Source organism: Neofelis nebulosa, chromosome 2 (genome assembly GCF_028018385.1).
Source record: "Neofelis nebulosa isolate mNeoNeb1 chromosome 2, mNeoNeb1.pri, whole genome shotgun sequence".
Taxonomy (NCBI): Eukaryota; Metazoa; Chordata; class Mammalia; order Carnivora; family Felidae; genus Neofelis; species Neofelis nebulosa.
The window spans coordinates 121,888,203-121,911,983 of NC_080783.1; the positions used below are offsets into that span (position 1 = coordinate 121,888,203).

General features: G+C 44.5%; 1 protein-coding gene and 1 pseudogene across 3 annotated transcripts in view; one reads left to right on the plus strand and one right to left on the minus strand.

Moving 5' to 3' along the window:
- The window catches only part of TTF2 (transcription termination factor 2), a 42,388-nt gene extending 18,628 nt beyond the window's left edge, over window positions 1-23,760 (minus strand). For 2 of the 3 annotated variants that reach the window (XR_009257769.1, XM_058716068.1), the window contains exons 1-10: window positions 23,680-23,760; window positions 23,493-23,595; window positions 20,813-20,899; window positions 9,368-9,434; window positions 7,564-8,523; window positions 6,883-6,997; window positions 6,330-6,512; window positions 4,689-4,816; window positions 3,166-3,247; window positions 778-897 (exon numbers count right to left, since the gene is read on the minus strand). Coding sequence is in view for 2 of the 3 variants with exons in the window: in XM_058716068.1 (XP_058572051.1) it covers window positions 778-897; window positions 3,166-3,247; window positions 4,689-4,816; window positions 6,330-6,512; window positions 6,883-6,997; window positions 7,564-8,523; window positions 9,368-9,434; window positions 20,813-20,899; window positions 23,493-23,595; window positions 23,680-23,707 (1,873 nt within the window). In the remaining variant the exon portion in view is untranslated. Of the gene's footprint in view, window positions 1-777; window positions 898-3,165; window positions 3,248-4,688; window positions 4,817-6,329; window positions 6,513-6,882; window positions 6,998-7,563; window positions 8,524-9,367; window positions 9,435-20,812; window positions 20,900-23,492; window positions 23,596-23,679 lie in introns of those variants that run through there. The other variant, XM_058716069.1, reaches the window with a different exon arrangement.
- Window positions 14,777-15,132, plus strand: LOC131504099 (large ribosomal subunit protein eL36-like; annotated as a pseudogene).
- Window positions 23,761-23,781: the final 21 nt, after the last annotated feature.

Below are 23,781 nucleotides of genomic sequence, written 5' to 3' on the forward strand. Positions count from 1 at the left end.
AGAGTATTATTTTCTCTGAAAAGTGTAATTTAATTACATTCACATTATAATGTAAGTACAAAACCCCTCAGAAAAGCCAAGATTGCTTTGGAATGGGTTAGTGATGGAGTATTTGTACCATTGCCCGCACCCCCATCTCTTTGCATGAACCCAGGGGCACAGGACCCAGCTGCGACCGTGTTCATTAGAGGCCCTGCAAATGGACGGCAGATTTATAACAGTCCTACCAACTGACCCACCAACTGTCTTGGTGGATGTTAGCAACTTACACGTGATGTGGTGATGCCAATATGTTACATGTAGGACCTTTAACGCACTTGCACATTTTACTTTCAAACAGAGGTTGAGATAAGGTAGAAATTGTCTAGAATTTGGAAACTTCTGGAATTTCGGGACACTTGGAAAACAGCTTCTGCTATGGTGGCTACAATCTGAGGTTGTGACAGACCTTCCTTAAGAAAACAATATATTAACTAATTTGTACCTAACCTATGGTTATGTCCTCAACATTAACAGAAATAATCATCAGAGCCCTTCCAGAGCCTTGTCTCTCTCTATAAAATTTTTTCTAATTACAGGTCAAGCTAAGTTTATAGCAAAAGGAGAAATGATCACTTGTAATTAAGCAGATCTAGCATCAGAAATGATGGCGCAGGAATGAGTCTAACACTAGTTTTCCAATAGACGAATTAAATATGACCAAATGTGTTCTTTCAGAGCTTAAAAATGTCTACTCTTAAAAATGTCCACTTAGAAAGTAACAGGCTATTTGTATACCATCTTTGGAAAGCCAGGTCAATGCCATGTTTTTGTCTTCTTCTTTCTTTTTCTCCCGATTCTTCTGGGTCAGGATGAGTGCAATCATTGTCAGAGTTTTTCCTAATCCCATATCATCCGCTGGAAAACAACAACAAAAATCGGACAGTCCATTACTTAGGGCAAAGCATCACCTCCACTTGAAGAGAGAAGCCACTGGCAGACCTTAGCCCTTGCTGTGCTGTCGGTGTGGATCTAGGTCCTTTCCAAGCCTGACAAATCCTTCACCTTGCGTTTGAAGATGAACCCTAGCTCTTGCTGTTTACTATCTAGATCAAAGGCGTTTGCCGTGACATTTGCAAAACTTAGAATTTAGGACTTAGATTTTATTCTAGTCTGCATGCTGAAATGTTACTTAACGGATGCATACGTGGACATCTATCTCAGTTTGGTGGTATTGCCTGGTCTTTTTAATTTCTTACTCCGCCAAAGCAAAAGGATCCAGTAGGTGGAGTTCATTCAAAACAGTCCTTCTCCATTTCCTTCATTTATTCATCAAAGAGCGCCATAAATGAACATTTCTTGGGTGGTGTCATTGTGCCAGTCACTGAACTTTCCTAATTTATTGTTTGTACCCTATAGAATATTCTCATCTTCACCTGAACAGTTTCAATAAGCATTCTGACATAAGCAGAAGTAAAATGTCACAGCATGGGTTCTGGTTCGCATTCTGACCCTGCTACCATGCAGACAGACTTAGCACCACACATCTGACCCCCATCCCGGGAAAGGCCCGCTGACAAGGTCGGCCCTGGGCTGGCGTGTGGGAACACGAATTCAAGCAGGGTTCCCACCGTTCCCAGACCTTGTAAGAGCGGCTCACTGTGCCTAAACTGTGCCCACATGATGTGGTTTATGCTGCACAGCTGCTTTCCTTCTGGGAGTCTGGAATTTCAGGACCCAACAGGCCGGAAGCTGCCATTGTGGCCAGTTCCTAGCAAACACCTGGGGCCCAAACTTCCCCGCTTGGTAACATCTTACATGTGTCATCACAGCTCAGCCTGTGTGACTTCACTGGGAAAGGTCTCTGGAAGCTTGCACCTGGTATCCCCTGAGCTTTGCCCCATGTGCCTTTTTCCTTTGCTGACTTCGATTTCTAGCAAATCAAAATCAATTTAATTAATTAACTTATTTAAAGTTTGTTTTATTCTGACAGAGAGAGAGAGAGTGAGGAGGGGCAGAGAGAGAGAGAGGGAGAGAGAGAGAGAGAGAATCTCATCAGCACGGAGCCTGATGCGGGACTCGATCTCACAAGCCTATGAGATCATGACCTGAGCCGAAATCAAGAATCAGACACTAAACCGACTGAACCACCCAGGCGCCCCTACTTTTTTTATTTTGTAACAAATCACAGCCATGAGTATGACCACATGCTGTGCATCCTCCTAGCAAATCATCGAACCTTGAGGATCCCCAACACGGCCACTTACTAGCCATCATGGCCGTCTGTCATGTTTTCTAGAAGCTGAACCCCTTGGAAAATTTTAGTTTGAGGAGTCTCCAAAGCAGAGCCTGGAAAACTTACTTTCTAAGGTCCCCTGCACCTAAGGCCCTGGCAGCGTGACCTGGCTCTGGAGATCACATGCACTCAACTCACATAAGATTTCAACTCAGATGTAAGCAACGTGAGAAATGAGGTTCCTTGTGACATCCTTTCTGCAGGAAAGGGTGGGGATAGGAGTCTCCGACTCTAGGGTGGCAATGCTCTCCTCTGGTGCTTGAGCAAAGCAGCCATGACAGTTTCCACAGGACACTGAGTTTATTACTTGGCTTTGGCCATGCTCCTAGATATCTGGTCTCCAGCCTGGCTCTCCACATCTCCCAGACACTCTCTGTGCCACCAGAGAATGAACTCTCCTTCTGCTTAATGAGCCACAGTCAGCTTCTACTGGGTGCCACCACGACCTCACCTCTTGAGTATGTTGCTTTTCCCACCCTGCCCCTCAGTTTCTTCATCTGTAAACAGGGGGCATCATAGTGCCCACCCCAGAGCTGGTGACAGGGTCAAATGAGGCGGCATCTCTGGGTGACTCAGTTGGTTAGGTGTCCAACTCTCGACTTCAGCTCAGGTCATGATCTCATTGTTGTGAGACTGAGCTCCACACTGGGCTCTGTGCTCAGTGTGGAGTCTGCTCAAGATTCTCTCTCTCCATCTGCCCCTTTCTGGCTCACACGTGCTCTCGTGAAAGGGAGAAGGGAGAGGAGGAGGAGGAGGAGGAGGAGGAGGAGGAGGAGGAGGAGAGAGGAGAGGAGAGGAGAGGAGAGGAGAGGAGAGGAGAGGAGAGGAGAGGAGAGGAGAGAAAAAAATTACAAAATATATGTCGACTCTTATCATAATGTCAGACTTACCCAGAATTCCTCCATGTGGCTTCTGACTTTCCCGCCATAGTAACCAGGCCAACGCCTGCTTCTGGTGCAGTAGCAAAGGGACCTAATAGAGGTAAGAATCAAAAGCTGAGTATAAATTGCTCATGAGGGGCTGGATCCTGACTGCATGGACTCCATGCTCTCCGATTCTCGTGTCTAGAAGTGATCCTCCCAATATCCTAGCTGCCACAGGGCTGCTCACTGATCCTCGGATGTCCCCGAGTCCGCCTCTGACCTAGGGGGACCATATGTCCTGGTGTGCCTGGGACAGTCTTGCACCACCAGCCAGCATGTCTATCAAGAGCGTCCCCTACCCCCTCAAGGGAGAGTCTTGGTGTGTCTGCTTTGATCGCCAGGCAGTTTCTATTGCTTGCTGCCAAGACCTCTGACTGGCCACCTTCCTTTCACTGACGAAGCCATTTCGATGGCTCTTCCTTATTTTCCTTTAAATGCGAGTCTCGGGGCGCCTGGGTGGCGCAGTCGGTTAAGCGTCCGACTTCAGCCAGGTCACGATCTCGCGGTCCGTGAGTTCGAGCCCCGCGTCGGGCTCTGGGCTGATGGCTCAGAGCCTGGAGCCTGTTTCCGATTCTGTGTCTCCTTCTCTCTCTGCCCCTCCCCCGTTCATGCTCTGTCTCTCTCTGTCCCAAAAATAAATAAAAATTAAAAAAAAAAAAAAAAAAAAAAAAAAAAATAAATGCGAGTCTCCACTCTGTAGGCAATGTCCCAATCTACACTGTGAGTCCTAAATTTCAACAGCCCTGTGACTGACACTCCCTTCCAGTCTTTTCTCACTCCACTTTATCCTGTGCTCCACCACAACAACAATCTTCAGAAAACGCCTCGCTCAAAATTCTACAGTGATTCCGTCATTTCTCTTGAGCTGCTTCCCTATGCCAGGCTGCATGGCCAGGGCCACCCTGCTCAGTAGCGCCACCTGCTGCCCTCGCTCTTCACTTGTTAATAATCGAGCCCCGTATCTCCTCTCTGACGGAGCCTTCGGCTTCTACCCTCTCGGTAATCTTTAGCCTGCAACTTCTTTAAGGCACGGAATAGGCAGGCAACGAAGAGTTCTTTACCTAGAGTGACTTCTCCCTTATTTTGATTCCTCTGTATGCTGCATACTGTCTGCGGTCCCTTACAATGCACACGGTACCTCTGTTCTTGCATCATTTTCTGGCTGGCTTATATCTGTTGCATGTGCACTCCCCCCAACCAGTTCCCTAAGAGCGCAATTCCTTCGCATCCTTCCTTCGCAATTCTTTCGTGGCACCCAGTGAAGCTCCGTAAACGGATCTTTTACTGCTATAGACTTCTATAATTTTATGGCTTTAGGGAAAAAAAACTATTTTTTTTTTCCCTCACTGCTTAGCAGGAGGAGAAAATACAAGAGAAGCCGCGGAAGCATTATCCGTAGGAAAGATCCACCAGGACGGCACTCTGCCGGGCAGAGACCCAGGGTCTGTGGGTGCAGGGACACTCCGCGCCAGGAATCTTCCCCGGCTCACCTTCAGCCCGGGGGGATCCTCTGCCAAAGCTGTCTCGGCAGGCCGCGACTCCAGTGACTGATGTAGCTCGTCAATGGCTTTACTTATGATTTTCCACACTGCGTGAGGGCCATCTGGTTTGGGAGGGCCTGGGAACAAACAGGCGTTCACTCAAGGTGTCTCAAGTATTTCACCCCGGCAATTCGTGGTTCGCCAGATAATCAATCTGCACGGACTACAGATTCTTGCCTCTCGATTTTCCTGGCCTCCCAGGCCCCTCGATCCCCATTTTCTGTCTGTTTAATTACACATTCTAATAAAGGGCAAAATAACAGAAAGGATAATAAAGAGGTAACTTGCAACGTTTTGGATGTGTTTCTTTTTCCCCCCAGCTTCGGAGAGGTGGCAGAGGAAAAAATAGTGCCATTGTTATTTCAGGAAGAAAAGATCCTCGGGGCTGGACAAAGAAGGGAAGTCAGCAACAGGGAAGGCCGAGCTAGTGGAAGTCTGTGGATATTAATTCGGGCAGAGGGGGAGACAGCCCCTGACATGCATGTCACACGCTGACCGCCCTGAGCCAGGCGGTATTAGCTCCCTCGTCCCACAGGGAACAGCTAGACAAGCACCTCAGCTGTTTGCAGTGTCAGGGATGAGGTGTCCCAAATATGGTTTCTAGATAAACAGCAAGCAATTAACCATCTAAACGTTACAATATTTTTAATGTTTACAATATTTTTAAACGTTACAATATTTTTAAACGATAAACCATTTTAATGGAGTGCTTTTCAAAACGTATTATATACTTTCTCACCTTAAGACTCTAACATAATTTCGTTTTTGTCCAGGTGACTCAGTCACCATCATGCTCACTGAATGATGCTCTCACAGCAGTGCTCTCAGCCAGGACTGTCCTGCTACTCAAACACACGCATTTTCCGTTCCCTCTTAGACAAGCCTCAGCTCGTCTGGCACCAAGCCTATTTCTTACCCTCTGTTAACTATTGCTCCTCGACTTTCTCCCCTTCCTTCCTCTTTCTGCTTCCTTGCTTCTCTCCTTTTCTCTTTCTGTCCCTCTAGAGGTCCTCAGCTGGGAGAAAACTGGCCTTGGCTTTTCCAGTCGCTACCAGCCCACCTAACCAGAGAGCTCATCAGGTCCCAACTCCTGATCCACAAACCAACCCATCTTAGGACATATCTGAGGCTCTACTGGCATCGTTATTTGCGGTTACTTCTGAATCACTGTTTTCTGGAAAGTTTAGGACAGAAGCACTAATTTAAATAGGGTGACACTGCTCTCGGTGGCTCTTTGGTCATCAGCTTGACTCACGTCGCTCCTCTCCCCTGCCTTAACACGCACACAGGAGTGCAAATGTACCCGCTGGTCTGCCTACCTCATGGTGGCGTGGGTTCGAGTTTTCACTTACATTTACCAGATGATTCCCATGTGCCGGCCACTGCGTTGACCGATCAAGGCCCGTGAACAAGGCAGGCCCAGAAATCTAAACATTGTGGAAACCCGGCGAGCACCACAGTCTTTATTATAGGGGCAATTCACAATTCCAGAATGGCTTCTCTCTTCACATGGTCACAGAGACACCTGCTAGGCAGCATTGAACTTGGAGGTGTAGCAATTCACAGCAGGGCCAGGCCCTTGGATCTTACCTCCATAGCACCAGCTGGATCCCCCAGCAGCTAGTGGGCAGACGGCCTTCAGTCCTTGAGAACCCAGAGGCTGCAGTCCCTGATCCTGCAGGGGTGGGGGAGGTACCAAGCGAGGGAGGTCAGCGGCAGTTTTGGTGAGGTTTCTCTGCTGTGGTACTTGAGTGTCACTCTTCTCATTAGCGTCTGTTCAAAAACAAAACAAGGAAAGAACAGGCTACAGTTGAGGAAAGCAAAGGAATTATCTGTGTAGGAGGAGGTCAGGAGAGGGTGGGACCACTTCTATTCCCATGAGCCGGGAAGACCTCAAGGGCACAGCATTGAAAGTCTCTTAACCAATGGGAACGAGCAGAGTCCACAGGCAATGCAGGAAGTTTTTCTAAATCACAAGTGTAATTCTGAAAAGCTCAGAAGTAGATCATCAAAAGGAGCGGTGAATCAATCAGTGTCTTCTTTATCAAAAGGGCTTCTCGAATGTCTCTTGTAAAGTTCACGCAAACCCTGAGTTCTGGGGTGCAGCCCATCTCACCTGGCTCTGGGGTGCAGCCCATCTCACCTGGCTCTGGGGAGAGGGCAAGAGCTCCCAGGGCTTCCTCCAACTCCCGGATCTGCTTAAGCAACTTCTGACCCTTGTCTGGAAGAGCCTGGAGGTTCACGGATTTCAGTGTGCTCTGAAAAACACCTCCTGTAAGATCCTCTCTTCTCCAGTTGTTAGAAAAACAGTTTCAAGTTAAAGTAGCCTAAAATGTGAAAACTGAAATTATGGTCCATTAAGTGTATGTGTGAAAACCATGTTTTTTTTTGTTTTTTGGGGGCTTTTGTTTTTTTTAAACCCAGCTGATCTACTGACCCTGAAAATATAAGCCTAGGCAAAGACAAACTAACCACCTGCAAAACCTTTGTCCTATTAACCTATCTGACTGGTTTGCAGCCCACAGAAAGCAATGCTCTGACCTTAGAAACAAACACACGGGTGGCATCTGGGTGGTGCAGTCAGTTAAGCGTCTCCTAAATCTCAGCTAAGGTCATGATCTCAGTTTGTGAGTTTGAGCCCCACATCAGGTTCTGTGCTGATGGCATGGAGCCTGCTTGGGAGTCTGTCTCTCCTTCTCTCTGCCCCCCCCCCACTAAGCAGGTGCGCACACGCTCTCTCTCTCTCTCTCTCTCAAAATAATAAACTTAAAAAAATTTTTTTAAACCAAAACAAAAATAAAGCACATGGCAGGTCAGCAGTTACCTTCTTTTGTTTCAGTTGTGTCGTGAGGTACACACGTTGGGCTACCGGGTCTGAAGGTTCCACCTTCTTGGAAACTCCTGAGGCGGCAGATGTGTTTCTTTGCACGCTCTGACCAGGGAATGAAAGGCGGTTCTCATTCTGTGAGTCCAGAGTCAAGTCAAAGAGCAAGGGAGACTTCGGGGAAACAGCAGTACCTTGCCCACGGTCACCATGGCTGGAGCCCGCTTCTGGGCCCTCTCCCAGGGGGCGCGCCGCAGCGGCTGGTGCGCACTGTGCAGACGGTCCTTGTGGGGCAGGCACATCCCAAGGCTCCGAGTGCTGATCGGACTGCGTGCTTGGGTCACCCCCTGCCTTTGCTTCTCCAGGCTCCCGGCTCTTGGAGTGCTCTTTGTTGAGGCGGCCCCCTGTCTGGGGCTTGATTGTTGGGTTCTGACCATGAGTAATTCCAGGCAAAGGCTTGGGTTCCTTTTCCCTCAGAGGCTCTGATGTTTTTTGGACATGATGACTCTCAACATTTGATTTCTCCTGAAGAGATCCGGACGGTTTTCTCAGCTCATCGCCGTGGCCCTGTTTGGATTCAACCCCAGAAAGGTCTCTTCTGTGCGTCCCTTTGCTCTCCTTTGCTTCACACTGGAACTCTTTCTCCACTCCATGCTTCTCTTGACCTGCAGCTTGTTTTTTCTTTACCTCCAGGCCAGAGGAGAGATCTTTCTTCATCCAGCAGTTGGATTCAGCCTTCCATTCCTTCTTTGGATCCAAGAACACATCTCCTTTTTCCTTTTGATTCTTGTCAGCCATCTTTTTCTCACCTTCGCCTTTGGTGAACTGTTTCCAGAGAGACGGTTCTTGATTCTTGTCAAGTACCTTGAACGGGTTTCTCTGCTGGTTGGAAGGATAATGAAGTGGCTCAGAGGCGCTCTCACACTTGTGGGTTACAGGATGTTCTTTGGAACCGGGCTCCTAAAAGACAAAATAATCTTCATATAAAACATCAATGCAAGCTTTCTATCTAGAATGCCTCCCCCCGCCCCAAAGGAAATGGAAACAGTAGTCCAGTATTTCTGAACATTCCTGGGACCATTTCTACCTCTAGGAAAGACCATGTGCCTAACTCAGAGAGTATTAGTTTCTGAACAGAACTTCCAACACTCGGTTCCTTCTCTGATCATGACCACTGCTTTCCCAGGCTTCAAGGACAAGCAGTGACCAAATCAAGTGCTTCTGCAATTGTAATAGCCACATTGTATACCTCTCATGAAAAACTATTCTCTTGGATGAACCTATCCCCAAACCTACACAATACCCTCAGCTTGCTTTGAGTCTGGCTTTAGGAAGGTTTCATTGTGCGAGTCTAGGGTTACAAGTTTAAGCTACACCTCCACCAATGAAAGTGTGGCTGCCTCCCTGGCCTAGCCCCTCAGGCACCAGGCATCTGTGAGTCTCTCATGTGCCAGGAGCTTATGAATTACACCCCATTTATACCAACATCAAGGAGTCAGCAGTCCATAAAAAGATGCTGAAGTTAGGTGAATCCAAAATTTTCCCTAGAGAAAACAGTGACTACAATTAAAACCTCGGAAAATATTTAAGTGAAATAGGAGGCAAATCATTAAATCTTCACTATAACCAAATAGTCCTTTGAATTAAAAGACCCGACATGGCCCACGCTGCTTAAAGAAAAGATCTTTCAGGGACAGTATGATGAAGACAAACCAGTTCATACCGGACTTCAAAGTCTTTTCAGGCAACACTGCAGATTAAACAGTCTTAACGAAGCAGGTCTGAAGACAGGAATAATTCCTACCTGCCATGGGATACTTCCGCACCACTGCTTCCCTGCTGCCTTACTTCTAACGCACTGGAAGAACAATCTAGTGAAGTACAAAACACAAATAATCAAGGCTGTGAAAATCCATTAAAACGAGATACATTTAGGGGCGCCTGGGTGGCGCAGTCAGTTGAGCGTCCGACTTCAGCCAGGTCACGATCTCGCGGTCCGTGAGTTCGAGCCTCGCGTCAGGCTCTGGGCTGATGGCTCGGAGCCTGGAGCCTGTTTCTGATTCTGTGTCTCCCTCTCTCTCTGCCCCTCCCCCGTTCATGCTCTGTCTCTCTCTGTCCCAAAAATTAAAAAAAAAACAAAAACAAAAAAAAACAAGATACATTTAGTTTTCATCCAAGAAAACATCTTGCAACTTCTTGACACCAGTTTTGAAATATATTTATATTTAAAAATTCTCTACTGCACAGGATCTTCATAAGGGATACGAAGTGAAAGACTAGAGATGTCATGGAAACCAAGACGTGTACTGGTTTGTTCTTTTTACTCTGTAAAGGATGACTAAAATGGAAACATGATCAGTGGTGGCTGTTAAAATCAGAAAAAGAGAGACAATCAAATCCCTGACAGGAAACGATAATACCGCCTATAAAGTAAAACAAAATCTAGCCAACCAAAACAAACACGAACTACCCTGGATCTGGCCAAGCCCCTAGATTCAATTATCAATTTACTGGAAACACAGACAACAGACGAATGCACAGATCGAGGCCACAGGGATGTGATCTGTAACACCTTGACAGGAGGAAATGCTCTGTGACAAACAATTGTATTCTTTCAACAAATAAATTACAAGGGAGGGACAAAACGGAGAGAAAACTTAAGAGACTTAAAAGACGTATCAATCAATTGCAACCTGTGAACCTTATTCATTGATTTAAACAAACAAAAACTATTAAAATTAACTACTTGTCACCTATGAAGCGACAGGAAATCTGCACTCCAACTGGTTAAAAAGAAAGAGAGAAAGTCCCTATCTTTTAGAGCTAGATACTGAAACACTTGCAGAAGAAATGTTATCTGGGATCTGTTCCAAAATATGGCGAGAGCTGGAGGGTAGAGTGGGTAGAGTTGGTAACTGCTGAAGTTCACATGCTGCATTATTCTATCTTGCCTACTTTTGTGTATGTTTGCAATCACCCATGAAAAAAAAAAGATCATATTCAGACATACATCCAAATACAAGACCGTTCCTGCACAAGTAAACCCAGCCTTCACACCCACTGCACAGAAATGGCCACGTGACTCCGTTAGCAAGCAAACCACGCATACGCTCTCCAGCCCCCAGATTTTCCATGCATATCTCCCTCCATCCAAAAGATGTCCTCTTTATCCCTATTTGCCCACTGCTTCCCCCATCACCAGCTGTCAAAGTCCTGTATGTCCCTCCATGTTGGCTTCAAGCCATGCCTCCTTCACAGGGTCTTCCCACATTCCCTTCCCTGCTCATCCACTGGGCTGCTTCTGGATTTCTGCTGTATTTAGTTGTATTACACTTGTGTCTGCCTGCCTGCATGACTGTACCTTCAGTGACTGGAAGGCTATAATCCTATATGATCTCTTTATTCCCAACTATGCCTTGCCTTTTGTACAGAATTGTTAAGTATTGCTGAATTAAATAGAACCAACTCATTTTCTCCTTCCCCAAAATGATTCCTCAAAAACATTTAATCTGTTAAATAAGCTCTTTCAAATAGAATTTTACCTAATTGTTCAACTAGGTAATAAACTCACTCAATAAAATGGCCATGGAAAGGAGCCTCTCATGGTACCCCATCTGCCCAGTTCACGTTCCTCCCAAGCATCTGTTCCTATTAGTTTCCTGTTTGCCTCTCCAGAGATTTGTAAATGTATATTCAGATCAACATAAATATATAAATCTTAATTTGCTTTTCCACACAAATGGATAGCATAGTATACATACTACTAAATACCTTGTTTTGTTTTGTTTTTTTAAAATTTTTTTTTTAACGTTTATTTTTTATTTTTGAGACAGAGAGAGATAGAGCATGAACGGGGGAGGGTCAGAGAGAGACGGAGACACAGAATCTGAAGCAGGCTCCAGGCTCTGAGCTGTCAGCACAGAGCCCGATGCGGGGCTCGAACCCACGAACCGCGAGATCATGACCCGAGCCGAAGTCGGCCACCCAACCGACCGAGCCACCCAGGCGCCCCTAAATACCTTGTTTTTAACAATATCGTCAAGATTCTCCAGAATATATACATAAGGTGTTCCTATTATGTAATACATGTATAATATATATTATATAATATATGTAAGCAATATACAATTTTTACACATAATTTTTCTTTTTTACAACTGCACAGTTTTTACACAGCTGCACAATCTCCCACAATTTAGAGTTCCATTATTCATTTAACTAGAACCCTCTTGATGGTTTGGTTGTTTCCAATTCTTTCCTACTAAAAACAATATCACAACAAATAACTTTTTACATATATCATTTCACATGTGTCTTAATATATCTGTAGGGTAACTATTTCTCACATTGTGTATTAGGGCCTTCTCCGTTTTTCTTTATCAATTGGCTTGTAGATTTTATTTATTAGCTCTTTTTGCTGTTTTCTAACTCATTAAATACAATTTTTACCTACATGAATCCCTTTTTTTCTCCTTTCTTTCGGTCTAATTTCTTGCTCTTCTTCTAACTTCTTAAAATAGTCTTGTGACATACAACAGGAATCGTGACAGTTTGAGTCCTAATTCAAGATGAATCCTGAGCGGGTCTCAATCCCCTGACGTCAATACCTCACCTGGACGTATAAGCAAAGATAGGCCCCAAATGGACAGATATTACATAAAAGTCAAGCTAGAAAGAAAACAGGTCCAGAGGTGCCTGGGTGGCTCAGTCAGTTAAGCGTCTGACTTCAGCTCAGATCTCGCAGTTCGTGAGTTCGAGCCCTGCATTGGGCTTTGTGCTGACAGCTCAGAGCCTGGAGCCTGCTTCGGATTCTGTGTCTCCCTCTTTCTCTGTCCATCCCCCGCTTGTGCTCTCTCTCTCTCAAAAATAAATAAACATTAAAAATAATTTTTTTAGGGGCGCCTGGGTGGCGCAGTCGGTTAAGCGTCCGACTTCAGCCAGGTCGTGATCTCGCGGTCCGTGAGTTTGAGCCCCGCGTCAGGCTCTGGGCTGATGGCTCGGAGCCTGGAGCCTGTTTCTGATTCTGTGTCTCCCTCTCTCTCTGCCCCTCCCCCGTTCATGCTCTGTCTCTCTCTGTCCCCAAAATAAATAAAAAACGTTGAAAAAAAAAATAATAATAATAATTTTTTTAAAGAAAATAGGTCAGCCCCTCTCATAAAAACTCACAATTTTCCTATTCAAGCTCACAATGAAAAAAAAATAACAAAAAACCCATACTGGTCTTTTTAGTTTTTCTCACTGAAACAGGATAATTACATAATTGAACTATGTAAAATACACGTATTTTACATGTAAAATACTATGTAAAACACAACCATGTAAAAAAAAACTATGTAAAATACAACTATGTAAAAATACATAATTGAACTATGTATAAAATTTATGAAATGTTCTGAATGCACAAAAATTCAAAGTGTTGGCTACTATTAGGCAGGACCATTACTTATCAATGTGAATCAAGAATAAATTGCTGCTGTGGTTTCAAGTGCATCAAGTACTTGAAATCTTTACTGACAAGAACATTTCATAAATCATATCTATTTTAAAGCCCAAGCCACTGCAGACTTTCAGAAGGGTAGGACTTGGGAGTCCAAAAAGGGGAAAAAAAACAACACACTTACCATGCATCTACTAAGCATTTACTTAGTTCTAGGCATGGTGCTAAAAAAAATGTTTTTCCTTGCATTTTTATTAAAACCTATCTGAATGGGTTTCTCTGTTTTTAGGATAAAAATTTTGTTATGTTTATTAAATTGCAAATCAACAAGGAAAGCAATGGAAATACATTCTCACAGAGAAAGCAAAATTTTTCTTATAAACGTTTATTTTTGAGAGAGAGCGTGCGAGAGAGCGCGCATGCGCGTAAGCAGGGGAGGGGCAGAAGAGAGAGGAGGACAGAGGATCCGAAGCGGGTTCTGTACTGAGAGCAGAGAGCCTGACGTGGGGCTTGAACCCACAAACCCCGAGATCACGACCCAAGCCGAAGTCGGATGCTCAACCGACCGGGCCACCCAGGTGCCCCGAGAAAGCAAATATCGACTCCACTATGAAGAGTGTAATTTCTGCAGTACGTCATTTTCCGAGACATAAGTAATAAGCGATACTGATGAACACAGCCAGAGGAGGCCAGACCTCTTCAATGCCGTCTTCTTCACCAGAAGGCAAATCCCCCCTGGGTGATCGTCCAACCCTGGCTTGCACTGTCAGGCACGTTCACTTCAGCTAGGCTGGGATTCTCTCAAGTCTCCAGAGTCATCCTCCCTTGGTTCAAACCCCAGCCCTACTACATAATTAACTCTGAAACCTCAGATACTTCATTTGGCCGCTCTGCCAGTTTCCTTTTCTGTAAAATGGCCAAAACCAAAACAGTACCTACCTCATATGATCACTGTGAAAACCACGCGCATTAATGCACGTAAAGATAAGGTTCAGATCAAAGCCTGACCCGTATTAAGGACTTGTTAAGCAGTAGCAGTCATTAGTTCACTCTCGCTGACCATCTTGCTGTATCCACACTTCTGTTTCTAGCCCCAACACTGTCTTTTACTCTATCCAAATTTTAAAGGTCATTCAAGGCCAAGCTCATGTCTCAGTTCCCACACTTCCTCAGTAACTTGCACCAGCCTTGAGCCCCTGCTGTAGATCATACTGTCACAGAAGCACCTGCACCTGAACACATCCAATTTCGTGCTAACACACACAGATCGTGCTGGGCGCCAACCTTCGTGCGTCTGACTCTTACCCCAATGGTGTCAGAGGCCATTAGGAAGACAGGTTCACTTTTCTGTATGCTCCAGCACTGGAAAAACACGAAGCTGGATTTCTACCTCATTCCTTTACATGAAAATTCAAGATGGAACAAAAACATAAGTGTAAAAAAATGAAACTGGAAAGGTTCTGGGGAAAAAAGAGAGAGGAATTTTTTTTTTTTAATCCTCAAGCGAAGAAGGCTTTTCTCAGTGTGACCTAAAATCCTGGATTTGGTAATTCTGACCACATAAAAGGTTTCTGCTTTGTTTTTTTAAGATTTTAGTTTCCTAAGTGATCTCTACACCCAACGTGGGGCTCGAACTCACCACCCTGAAACTAAGAGTCGCACACTCTACCGACTGAGCCAGCTAGGTGTCCCATCCACAGACCTGGCCAGAAGAAAGTTTTAAACCTCCGGCTGCGGGAGCCAGTGAGGAGCAGCAGCAGGGCTCTGTGCCGCCCCATGGCCGTGGGCCTTGACAAGGGCCACAGGCGACTTGACTGAGAACTAAGCAAGCTGAGGCACAGCCACCGCCGCGGGCACCTCCCCGAGCACATGTTCATATGGAACGTGAGGACGCCTCCCTGAGAGCACATGTCCCTATGGGACATGATCCGAGAGGTGTGGGCTTCACCCCACACAAGGGCACGTCACAGAGCCACTCAAGGTCCCCCAAGGACAAGAGTGCCCTCAAGTTCTTCCAGAAAACAGTGGAGACACACATCCATGCCAAGAGGAAGAGAGAGGAGCTGAGCAACGTCCTGGCAGCCAGGAGGAAAGCGGCAGCCAAAAAGGAGTGAACCTCTCCCCTGTGTATGTAATAAGGCCTTTTGGGGCAGGGCGGGGGGGAATTTTAAACTTCCATATGGTAAAAATACCATTAGCGAAATTATAAGACAAAGGCAAATGGAAAAAAGTGATTGTGACACATATCACAAAGACTAATATTCTTCACACGCGAGGGTTCCTTCAAGTGCACAGCACAGGGCCTGACACTGTACAATGGATGCACCGCACAAGCCATACTAGCTTCACTGAGTGGGACTGCTCACGGGGTGGTGGGACCAGAGGTCTTTCTTCACGGGCCCGGCTCACATTCAAATTCCTCCCTATCACCCACCCAGATAATCATCACTGGGCCATACCAGCTGTTTGCCCATTTCACCCAATAACCGGCGACACAAAGAATTTTTTTTTTTAAGTAAAAAAAATTTTATTTTTAATCTTTATTTATTTTTGAGAGAGAGACAGACAGAGCATGAGCGGGGGAGGAGCGGAGAGAGAGGGAGACAGGATCGGAAGCAGGCTCCAGGCCCCAAGCTGTCAGCACAGAGCCCGACTCGGGGCTCGAACTCACAAACCGTGAGATCACGACCCGAGCCGGAGTCGGACGCTCAACTGACGGAGCCACCCAGGCGCCCCTACACAAAGAATTTTCTAGACACTCAAAGATTCAATTGTTATTAAAAAATAAAATTTTCTGAACATCCTGCAACAACTAGTTATTTAAAGAACTAAAATTTGTTTTACCTAGATGGAGATAAAAGAATACTTCTAGCTATTTTGATCCTATATCCTTGAGAAGCTAGAAGAGAGGTTGGTGGGGGTGGGGGTGGGCGGCAGGGGAAGGAGGGGAGGAAACAAGAACTCAGGAAGCTCAATGATGTTGTCCAACATTTGTAAATCAAGGTATGCCACGTCATTCAAGGCAAGGCAGGAGTTCTTCCTTCAGGTTCTACTGAGTGACTGTTTCTTTATTGCCCATAAACAGAGGGCCAAGGCTGAAGGGCCAAATGCCGGTTGAGTGGCACCATCTGGTGTTTAAGTAGGAGAACTGCACATAAATGCACCTACCGGCCAAGGTATCAAAAATGGGCTAAGATCTTACCCTCACCTGGGCTTACACCGCCCCCTCCCCCCCATTACTCTGCTGCTCCTGTCTCCTAGCTGGGTTAAGCTTTAAACATACCGCCATTAAGTCAAAATGTAAAGTACTTTAAGTTCTGGAAAAGAAACTTTTCTTTTGAAAACTGGGTTTCAGAAGAAAAGGTTACATTCCCTGAGGTCATTTTCCAGAGTACAGGAGTTCTAGCTAAATGCCCTTACTGTCTGCTAAGGAAGTCATCAGCCACCGGCTTACCTACTTCTTTAAATTTCCAGCCTGGGGGCGCCTGGGTGGCGCAGTCGGTTAAGCGTCCGACTTCAGCCAGGTCACGATCTCGCGGTCCGTGAGTTCGAGCCCCGCGTCAGGCTCTGGGCTGATGGCTCGGAGCCTGGAGCCTGTTTCCGATTCTGTGTCTCCCTCTCTCTCTGCCCCTCCCCCGTTCATGCTCTGTCTCTCTCTGTCCCAAAAATAAATAAAAAATGTTGGAAAAAAAAAAATTAAATTTCCAGCCTGTACTACCTACAGGGGTGCTTGGTTTTTGTTTTTTAAGTCTATTTATTTATTTTGAGAGAGAATGTGTGGGAGGGGCAGAGAGAGAGAGAGAGAGAGAATCCCAAGCAAGTCCCACACCATCAGCACGGAGCCCAACACAGGGCTCGAACCCACAAACTGCAAGACCATGACCTGAGCAAAGCGCCCCTGCTTGTTTCTTGTTTTTTAATTTACTGTGTGCTGTATAACTGTATTTTATTGTCCTAAAACAATCTTATAAAACCTCCAGTGAGTAACTCAGTAATAGTGTTCTAGACTTGGCCTAAAAGAAAAACATTAGCATACCTTACTTTTCTATTTTAAAGTAATGATCAACTCTCAGCCTCATCCACCTAGTATGAAGAATGTGAATGGTAAGCTCTCAAAACTCCATCTTCGGTCTAGACCTTTCTTTGCAGCTAGCTGGTCTCACGTATATGTAAGACACAATTAGTCCAAAGCTGTCTGGGTTAGCCACACATCCCAACCTAACAACCATTTACTGAGCACTGACAGTGAGCCAAACGCCAGACTATGTACATCACACATAGGACCTCACTGAATCCTCACAAGCCAGGGGAGTCGGGACTGCCATGATCACTGTTCCTGAGGAGGAAACGGGGAAGAAAAGTACATGCTTAAATGCCTACCAAAACACTGTCTTACTGATTTCCTTTCGGCAAGTTTTCTGCAGTCTGGGCGCACCTAACTCCACTGCCAATGCCTCAATCCAAGCACACCTTTCACTTAGAGACTAAAGTCGATGCAGCTAGAAATCAGCCAGACCTAGGTCTGAATCCCAGCAATGCCACTTCACAACCATGGGACATCAGATTCCTTTTCTAACCTCCCTAAATGTTGGTGGCCTCATCCACCTACCACAGAAGAGTCTATGGTAGGAAGAGATAAAGACTATGCCATTTAGTAGACATTCAATAGCAGTTCTATTTCAGCAGTCCCCTTGCCTCCACCACTTTCCTTTTTAACCAACCCTCTTCGGAGTTCCTCCTTAATTAATGCAAATTGGACCCAAAAGTCTTCAGTGGCTTCCTACAACCTAAACAGTATTCCCATAAGGTAGGGGGCCCTCAGCAGTATGTAAGTGGTTTTAGATGTCAGGACATCCTGACTTCACGCCCTAGAGGCTTACCAGCCCCACTGTACTACCAAAAAAACAGTCCAAAAGTGAAAAAATTTTAAATTCCATTTATAATAGCATCAAAAACATAACACTCTCTGAGGACTAAATTTAACAAAAAGGGTATAGTACTCTGTAATAAAAACTATTCAACAATGCTGAACAAAAAATTTTAAAGCATAAATACACCATGCTCATAGATCAGAAAATCAATATTAATGCAGTTCTCTCCAGAATGATCTATACAGATTCAGCGTAATACCAACAAAGTTTTCTAAGGAAATTTAGAAGTTGATACAACTTTTTATATGCAAAGGACCTAGAATAGCCAATCTTGAAAAAGATGAATGCTGGAACACTCACATGATCTCATCTGAGTGTGTGGGGGTGGGGAAAAGGGCCAACAGACGGGCAAGTTCAAAAATAGACTCAGAACATGGTAGTCACTGATTTTTTTTTTTTTTTTTTTTTACAAGTGCCAAGCATTTCCATGGGGGAGGCAAAGTCTTCCAAATGTTGCTGAACCAACCAAATAATACTCATTCAGTAATATAAGGAAAAATAAATGAAATACTCTTATCTCATAAGATACCCAAAATTAATTTGAAGTAGATCACAGACTAAACAGAAAAGCCATTAAGAAAAAAAAAAAAAATGAAAACAAAAACAAAAGCTATAAAACCTCTAGAAGAAACCACTGGAGAAATTTGTGCAAGGATTTCTAAAAGAGAAACAAAAAGCACAAAGGATAAAAATATGATAAACTGGACCTTTTATGGGGCGCCTGGGTGGCTCAGTCGGTTGAGCATCCGACTTCAGCTCAAGTCATGATCCCAAGGTTTGTGAGTTCGAGCCCTGCATCGGGTTCTCTGCTGACAGATCAGAGCCCGGAGCCTGCTTTGGATTCTGTGTCTCCCTCTCTCTCTGCTACTCCCCCATTCATGCTTGGTTTCTTTCTTTCTCTCTCTCAAACATAAACATTAAAAATAAATAAATACATACATACATAAATACCAGACTTTATAAAAATTAAAAACTTCTATTTTTGCAGAGAGTTAGAAAAATGAAAATACTCATTATATATGTATTTACCATAGAACTTATATAGGGAATATACAAAGACCTCTTCCAATTCAGTGATAAAAAGACAAAGGGCACAGTTTTTAAAATAGGCAAAAATCCCCCACAGTTACACTTCACTGTTTCATTTCTGTTAACGTTCCTGAAATGACAAATTTTAGAAATGGAGATCAGATTCCTGGTTTCCAGAGGTGAGGTGGAGGGAGTGGGAAGCAGGGAGAGGGTATAAAGGGGAGTGGGAGGAATGGAGTGGTGATAGAGCTGTTCCGTATCCTGGCTGTGGTAGTGCATACTCATAACCACTCGTGCTAAACTATATAGAACGAAATCTAAACACACACACACACGTCAGTACAAGGGAAACGATCTTTCCAAATAAGAACAGTGGACTGAGTCAATATCCTAGTTGTCACATTACATACTGTTTATATACACTGTGCAAAATGTTGCCGTTGGGAAAGGTCTACAGAGATCCCTTAGGTTCTATTTGTTATAAGCGCATGAGAATCTACAACTACCTCAATAAAATTTTCAATTAAAAAAGTGAGCAAAAGATTTAAACAGACACATCGCCAAAGAAAAATACAGAGATAAGAAACAAACCCAAGAAACTGTGATATTCACAAAATGGAATTCAACTCAGCAATGATGTACAGACCCGTTTCAGATACTGTTACATAAAAGAAGCCAGACGCTGAAGAATGAACCAAACCAGGGTGGTGTATGGCAGAAAGGGGTCCAATGGCACTTAACGGGGTGACAGAAATACTCTGTGTTTTGACTGAGGCTCGGTTATAAGGATGGTTATATAAATCTCTCAAGCTGAACTGCTGAACACTTAAAATCTATGCAGACTACTGTATACTGTATCCATAATTCAATTAAGAAAAAAACAGAGGCGCCTGGGTGGCTCAAGTCATGGTCTCGCGGTTCATGAATTCAAGCCCCACAGAGGGCTCTGCAGACAGCACAGAGCCTGGTTCTAACCCTCTCTGTCCCTCCCTCTCTCTGCCCCTCCCCTGCCCTTGCATGGTCTCTCTCTCAAAAATAAACATTAAAAAAAAAAAAGAAAGAAAAGAAAAGAAAAAAAGCAGTACAGGCAATATTCAGATATGTAAAAATTGTGAAGATGGAACTTAAATGCCAATGTTGGGTGTGGTGGTGGGGGGGGGGGATCGATCTAGAATACATAAATTCTGAACTGCACAGAATATCATATAAAGATCATCACAGCTGGCCCCTGCCTTCCTGGCCAGCCTTACCTTCTGAAATCTCTACTCGAACACATGCTAAACTATTACCAAACCAAATGCTTGCAATTCCTGATTACTTCCTAACTCTGTATGCTAATGCAGGGTTATCGATCTGTTAAATATGACCCCTTTCCTGCCCCTAGTGAATTTCTACTTTTTTTTCCAATACTCATGACCAATATCACCTGCCACCTATATAGACTTCCCTGCTCTACATCTGAGTTTTCATTAAAAAAAAAAAAAAGAAGGGAAACTAACATTTATTGAGTGCTTAACATACTTGACACATTTTGCAACATTACTTTCATTCTATTACTAGGACGGAAAAGTTGACAAGTTACTGCAAGTTAGTAACTGTTGGCAGGCTGATGTTATCAGCTACTTAACAGCTAGAGAGGGAGGAAGGCAGAGCAGTTGATTCTGAAACTAACCAGATTCTCAGACTGACCAGGTGCTCAGCAGTGACAGTGACAGCTCAGAAGGCATTCAATACATAGAGAAATTCTGTTTGTTAAAAATGATTTCTAAAGAATAGTCCATCCTAGGAAAACACACCTGGCTGTAAATCCGGCGAAGAAACAAAAACTTAGATGTTCATTTTGGACACTTACCTGTATTCTTCCTTGCCCGGCAGTAGCAGCAAACCCTGAAGTGCTACCACACAGTCCTCATGCAATAAACAATGAGAAACAGGAATGCTAGAGGGGGAGGAAAAAAGGAAATTTTGTTTTAGGGGACATCAGAAATTAACATTCTAAAATTAAGTCCTAACTATGGGTTTCATTATTACTTTTCTTAAATGTTTATTTATTTTTGAGAGAGAGAGAGCATGTGAGTGGAGAAGGGGCAGAGAGAGAGGGAGACACAGAATCTGAAGCAGGCTCCAGGCTCCGAGCTGTCAGCACAGAGCCTGACATGGGGCTTGAACTCACAAACTGCATGATCACGACCTGAGCCACAGTCAGACGCTTAACTGATTGCGCCACCCAGGCGCCCCCTAACTACAGGTTTTAAATGTAGGAGTGCACCTATGACCTCCACAGGGTTTGTAGATGCCATACATTTTTACATCTATGTGCCATCCTCTGGGGAAAGGCTCACTCAGCAGCTTTCATTTCTTTCCCCACTTCCCCAAAGACAGGACAACAATAAATACATCTTTTTCCTGATGACTCAAAAGCTTAAAACCATACTGTTGTGCGACCTCTACATTGTGAGAGCCACCCCCCCCCGCACCCCGCCCCAGAAACGAGTGAATATCAAAGACTAGCTGTGAACTTCTTCCATCATCCCTTTGTCTGTTACAACCTCTTTGCTGTCCCTCAGTGTTGTTCACACGCCTGCTCTAGAAACATGCTCCACTAACCTGCTTCATGCCTGGCATAAGTTTTTAACTCTTCTCTTACAACTTCTTATGAGACAATGTATATATAACATTTGAGGATAAACAATTTTGAGTGTAGACCTAAAATATACTCTCATAGGGCCTGTGGCACTTGTTTCTTCCTTTGTTTTGCTTATATTCTAGTTCCCCAGACATATTCCAAAGAGATCAAGTTTATCAAATAACTGTCATTACATTGTACTGCTTTGATAGCAGTGCATCTGTATAAATGGCAGTCTACAGAAGGGCTTCTTTTTTTTTTTTTTTTTTTTTTTAAGACGTTATTTCTAAGTAATCTCTACACCCAGCGTGAAGCTTGAACTCAAATCCGGAAACAAAGATTCTCCCGCTCCACCAACTCAGCCAGCCAGGTGCCCCAAGAGTATATTTCTTTTAACATAAAACTGAGTCTTACGCTACCATTAATGCTTACTTCCTACAAATCTGAATGTTCTTCCATGTTGCATGAAACTTGAGCTAGGTCTAGAACCTAAGAAACTCAGTAAAGAAATTAGAAATAAATAGTAAATCACAATGATATGTTGTTGATAGTATACGCGGCTTGTCCGCCCCCGCCCCTTCTTTTTTTTTTTTTTTTTTTTTTTTTTTTAAATGTTTACTTGAGAGTGCGCAAGCCAGGGAGAGGCAGAGAGGGAAAGAGAGAACCCCGCAATGTCAGCACTGAGCCCAACGAGGGACTCCATCTCACGAACCGTGAGATCATGACCTGAGTGGAAATCAAGAGTTGGACACTCAACCTATTAAGCCACACAGGCACCCCTGGCCTGTCCCTTCTATCTTAAGATTTGGCACTTTTTCTCAAAATCATTTCGTATGTAACCAAACTGGATCCCAGTAATTTCTTTCAAATAAAAAGACAACTTATTAGGGAGCCAAGAAAGTATTTTGTCTAAAAGTGTATTTGTCAAATCTGAAAAAGTATACCAATTACTTCATTTAGTTTCAAAGCCCAACAAAGACACAAATCGTCTAAATCATGTAAGGGAAAACACAGGTTAATACACACATTGAAAAATACTTCATTTTCTAGTATGGATACCCACTTTGTGTCTTATTTCAGAAGGAGAAAATTTATTTTTCTCTACCAAGTTCCGTAGACATCAGGAAAAACGTTTAATGTGATAGTTTAAAAATTCGCATAGGCTGTGGACACTTGGTACTGTGTCAAAACATTAACACTTTATGAGAACAGTATTAACTTTTTGCTTCTACCAGAGTGCTGGTAGTATGTATGCGATGAACCATGGGAATCTACCCCAAAAACTGAAAGCACACTCTACACGCTGTATGTTAGCCAGTGTGACAATAAATTATATTTAAAAAATAACTACCAGAGTGCTGAATTAGATACTTGCCTTTTTTTCCAGCGTCAATCCCTAAAGTAACCTGTTTCTTTGGATTGTCAATCTCACCCCCTTAAACGCACAGAATCCTATTTTAAAAGGGAGCTGATAATCTGACCACCAGAGTGCTTTAACCTCAAACATTTAAAAACAAGTTCGGCCTAAAAGTAGTGCGAAAAAGGGACCAATTATTTTCTACTATGTCTGCATGTCCTCACTTAGCAGGGAGAAGCAATGTCCGAGCAGAAGGCCTGACAAGCGCACAGAAACCCAGAGCTGGAAAGGACCAGAAGGTTCCAGATGTAGCAGACCCTCCATCTTACAGGAGGGGGAAACAGAGGCCCAGAGGGTGAGTAAACTGCCTAGGGCCCAACAGCAAGAAGGTACAGAGCGTCTCCCCAACACCCCAGGCTGCCCGGGGATTATCAACTACTTAAAGGGCCCTGGCTGCACACACCAGGGTCCCCACCTCTCCTAGTGCCTGTGGCGCCGGGCAGAGGGGAGCTGGCGGTGACAGGCAGTCGTGCCCAGCTCGAGACTTACTCGGCTGCCAGCACTAAGCTGCAAGAGTTCGCCGGGCACACATAGAAGCTCTTTCCTTTGTTGGGACCATCGCGGACGCCAGTCTTGAGAAAGCAGACGGTTCCTGAGGAGAGAAGGTTGATAACGATTATGCCACGCTAGACTGACAGACTCCCGGAGGAGCCCCTAAAAGATGCGGGCCCCTTACCGTGCTCCGAGCACCTAAGCGCTTCCATGACCGCTCCAGTCTCCAATTCCAGCGAGCCGGGCCCCAACGCCTGCTTCCGCCTTTTACTCCGCCCTCCTCTCT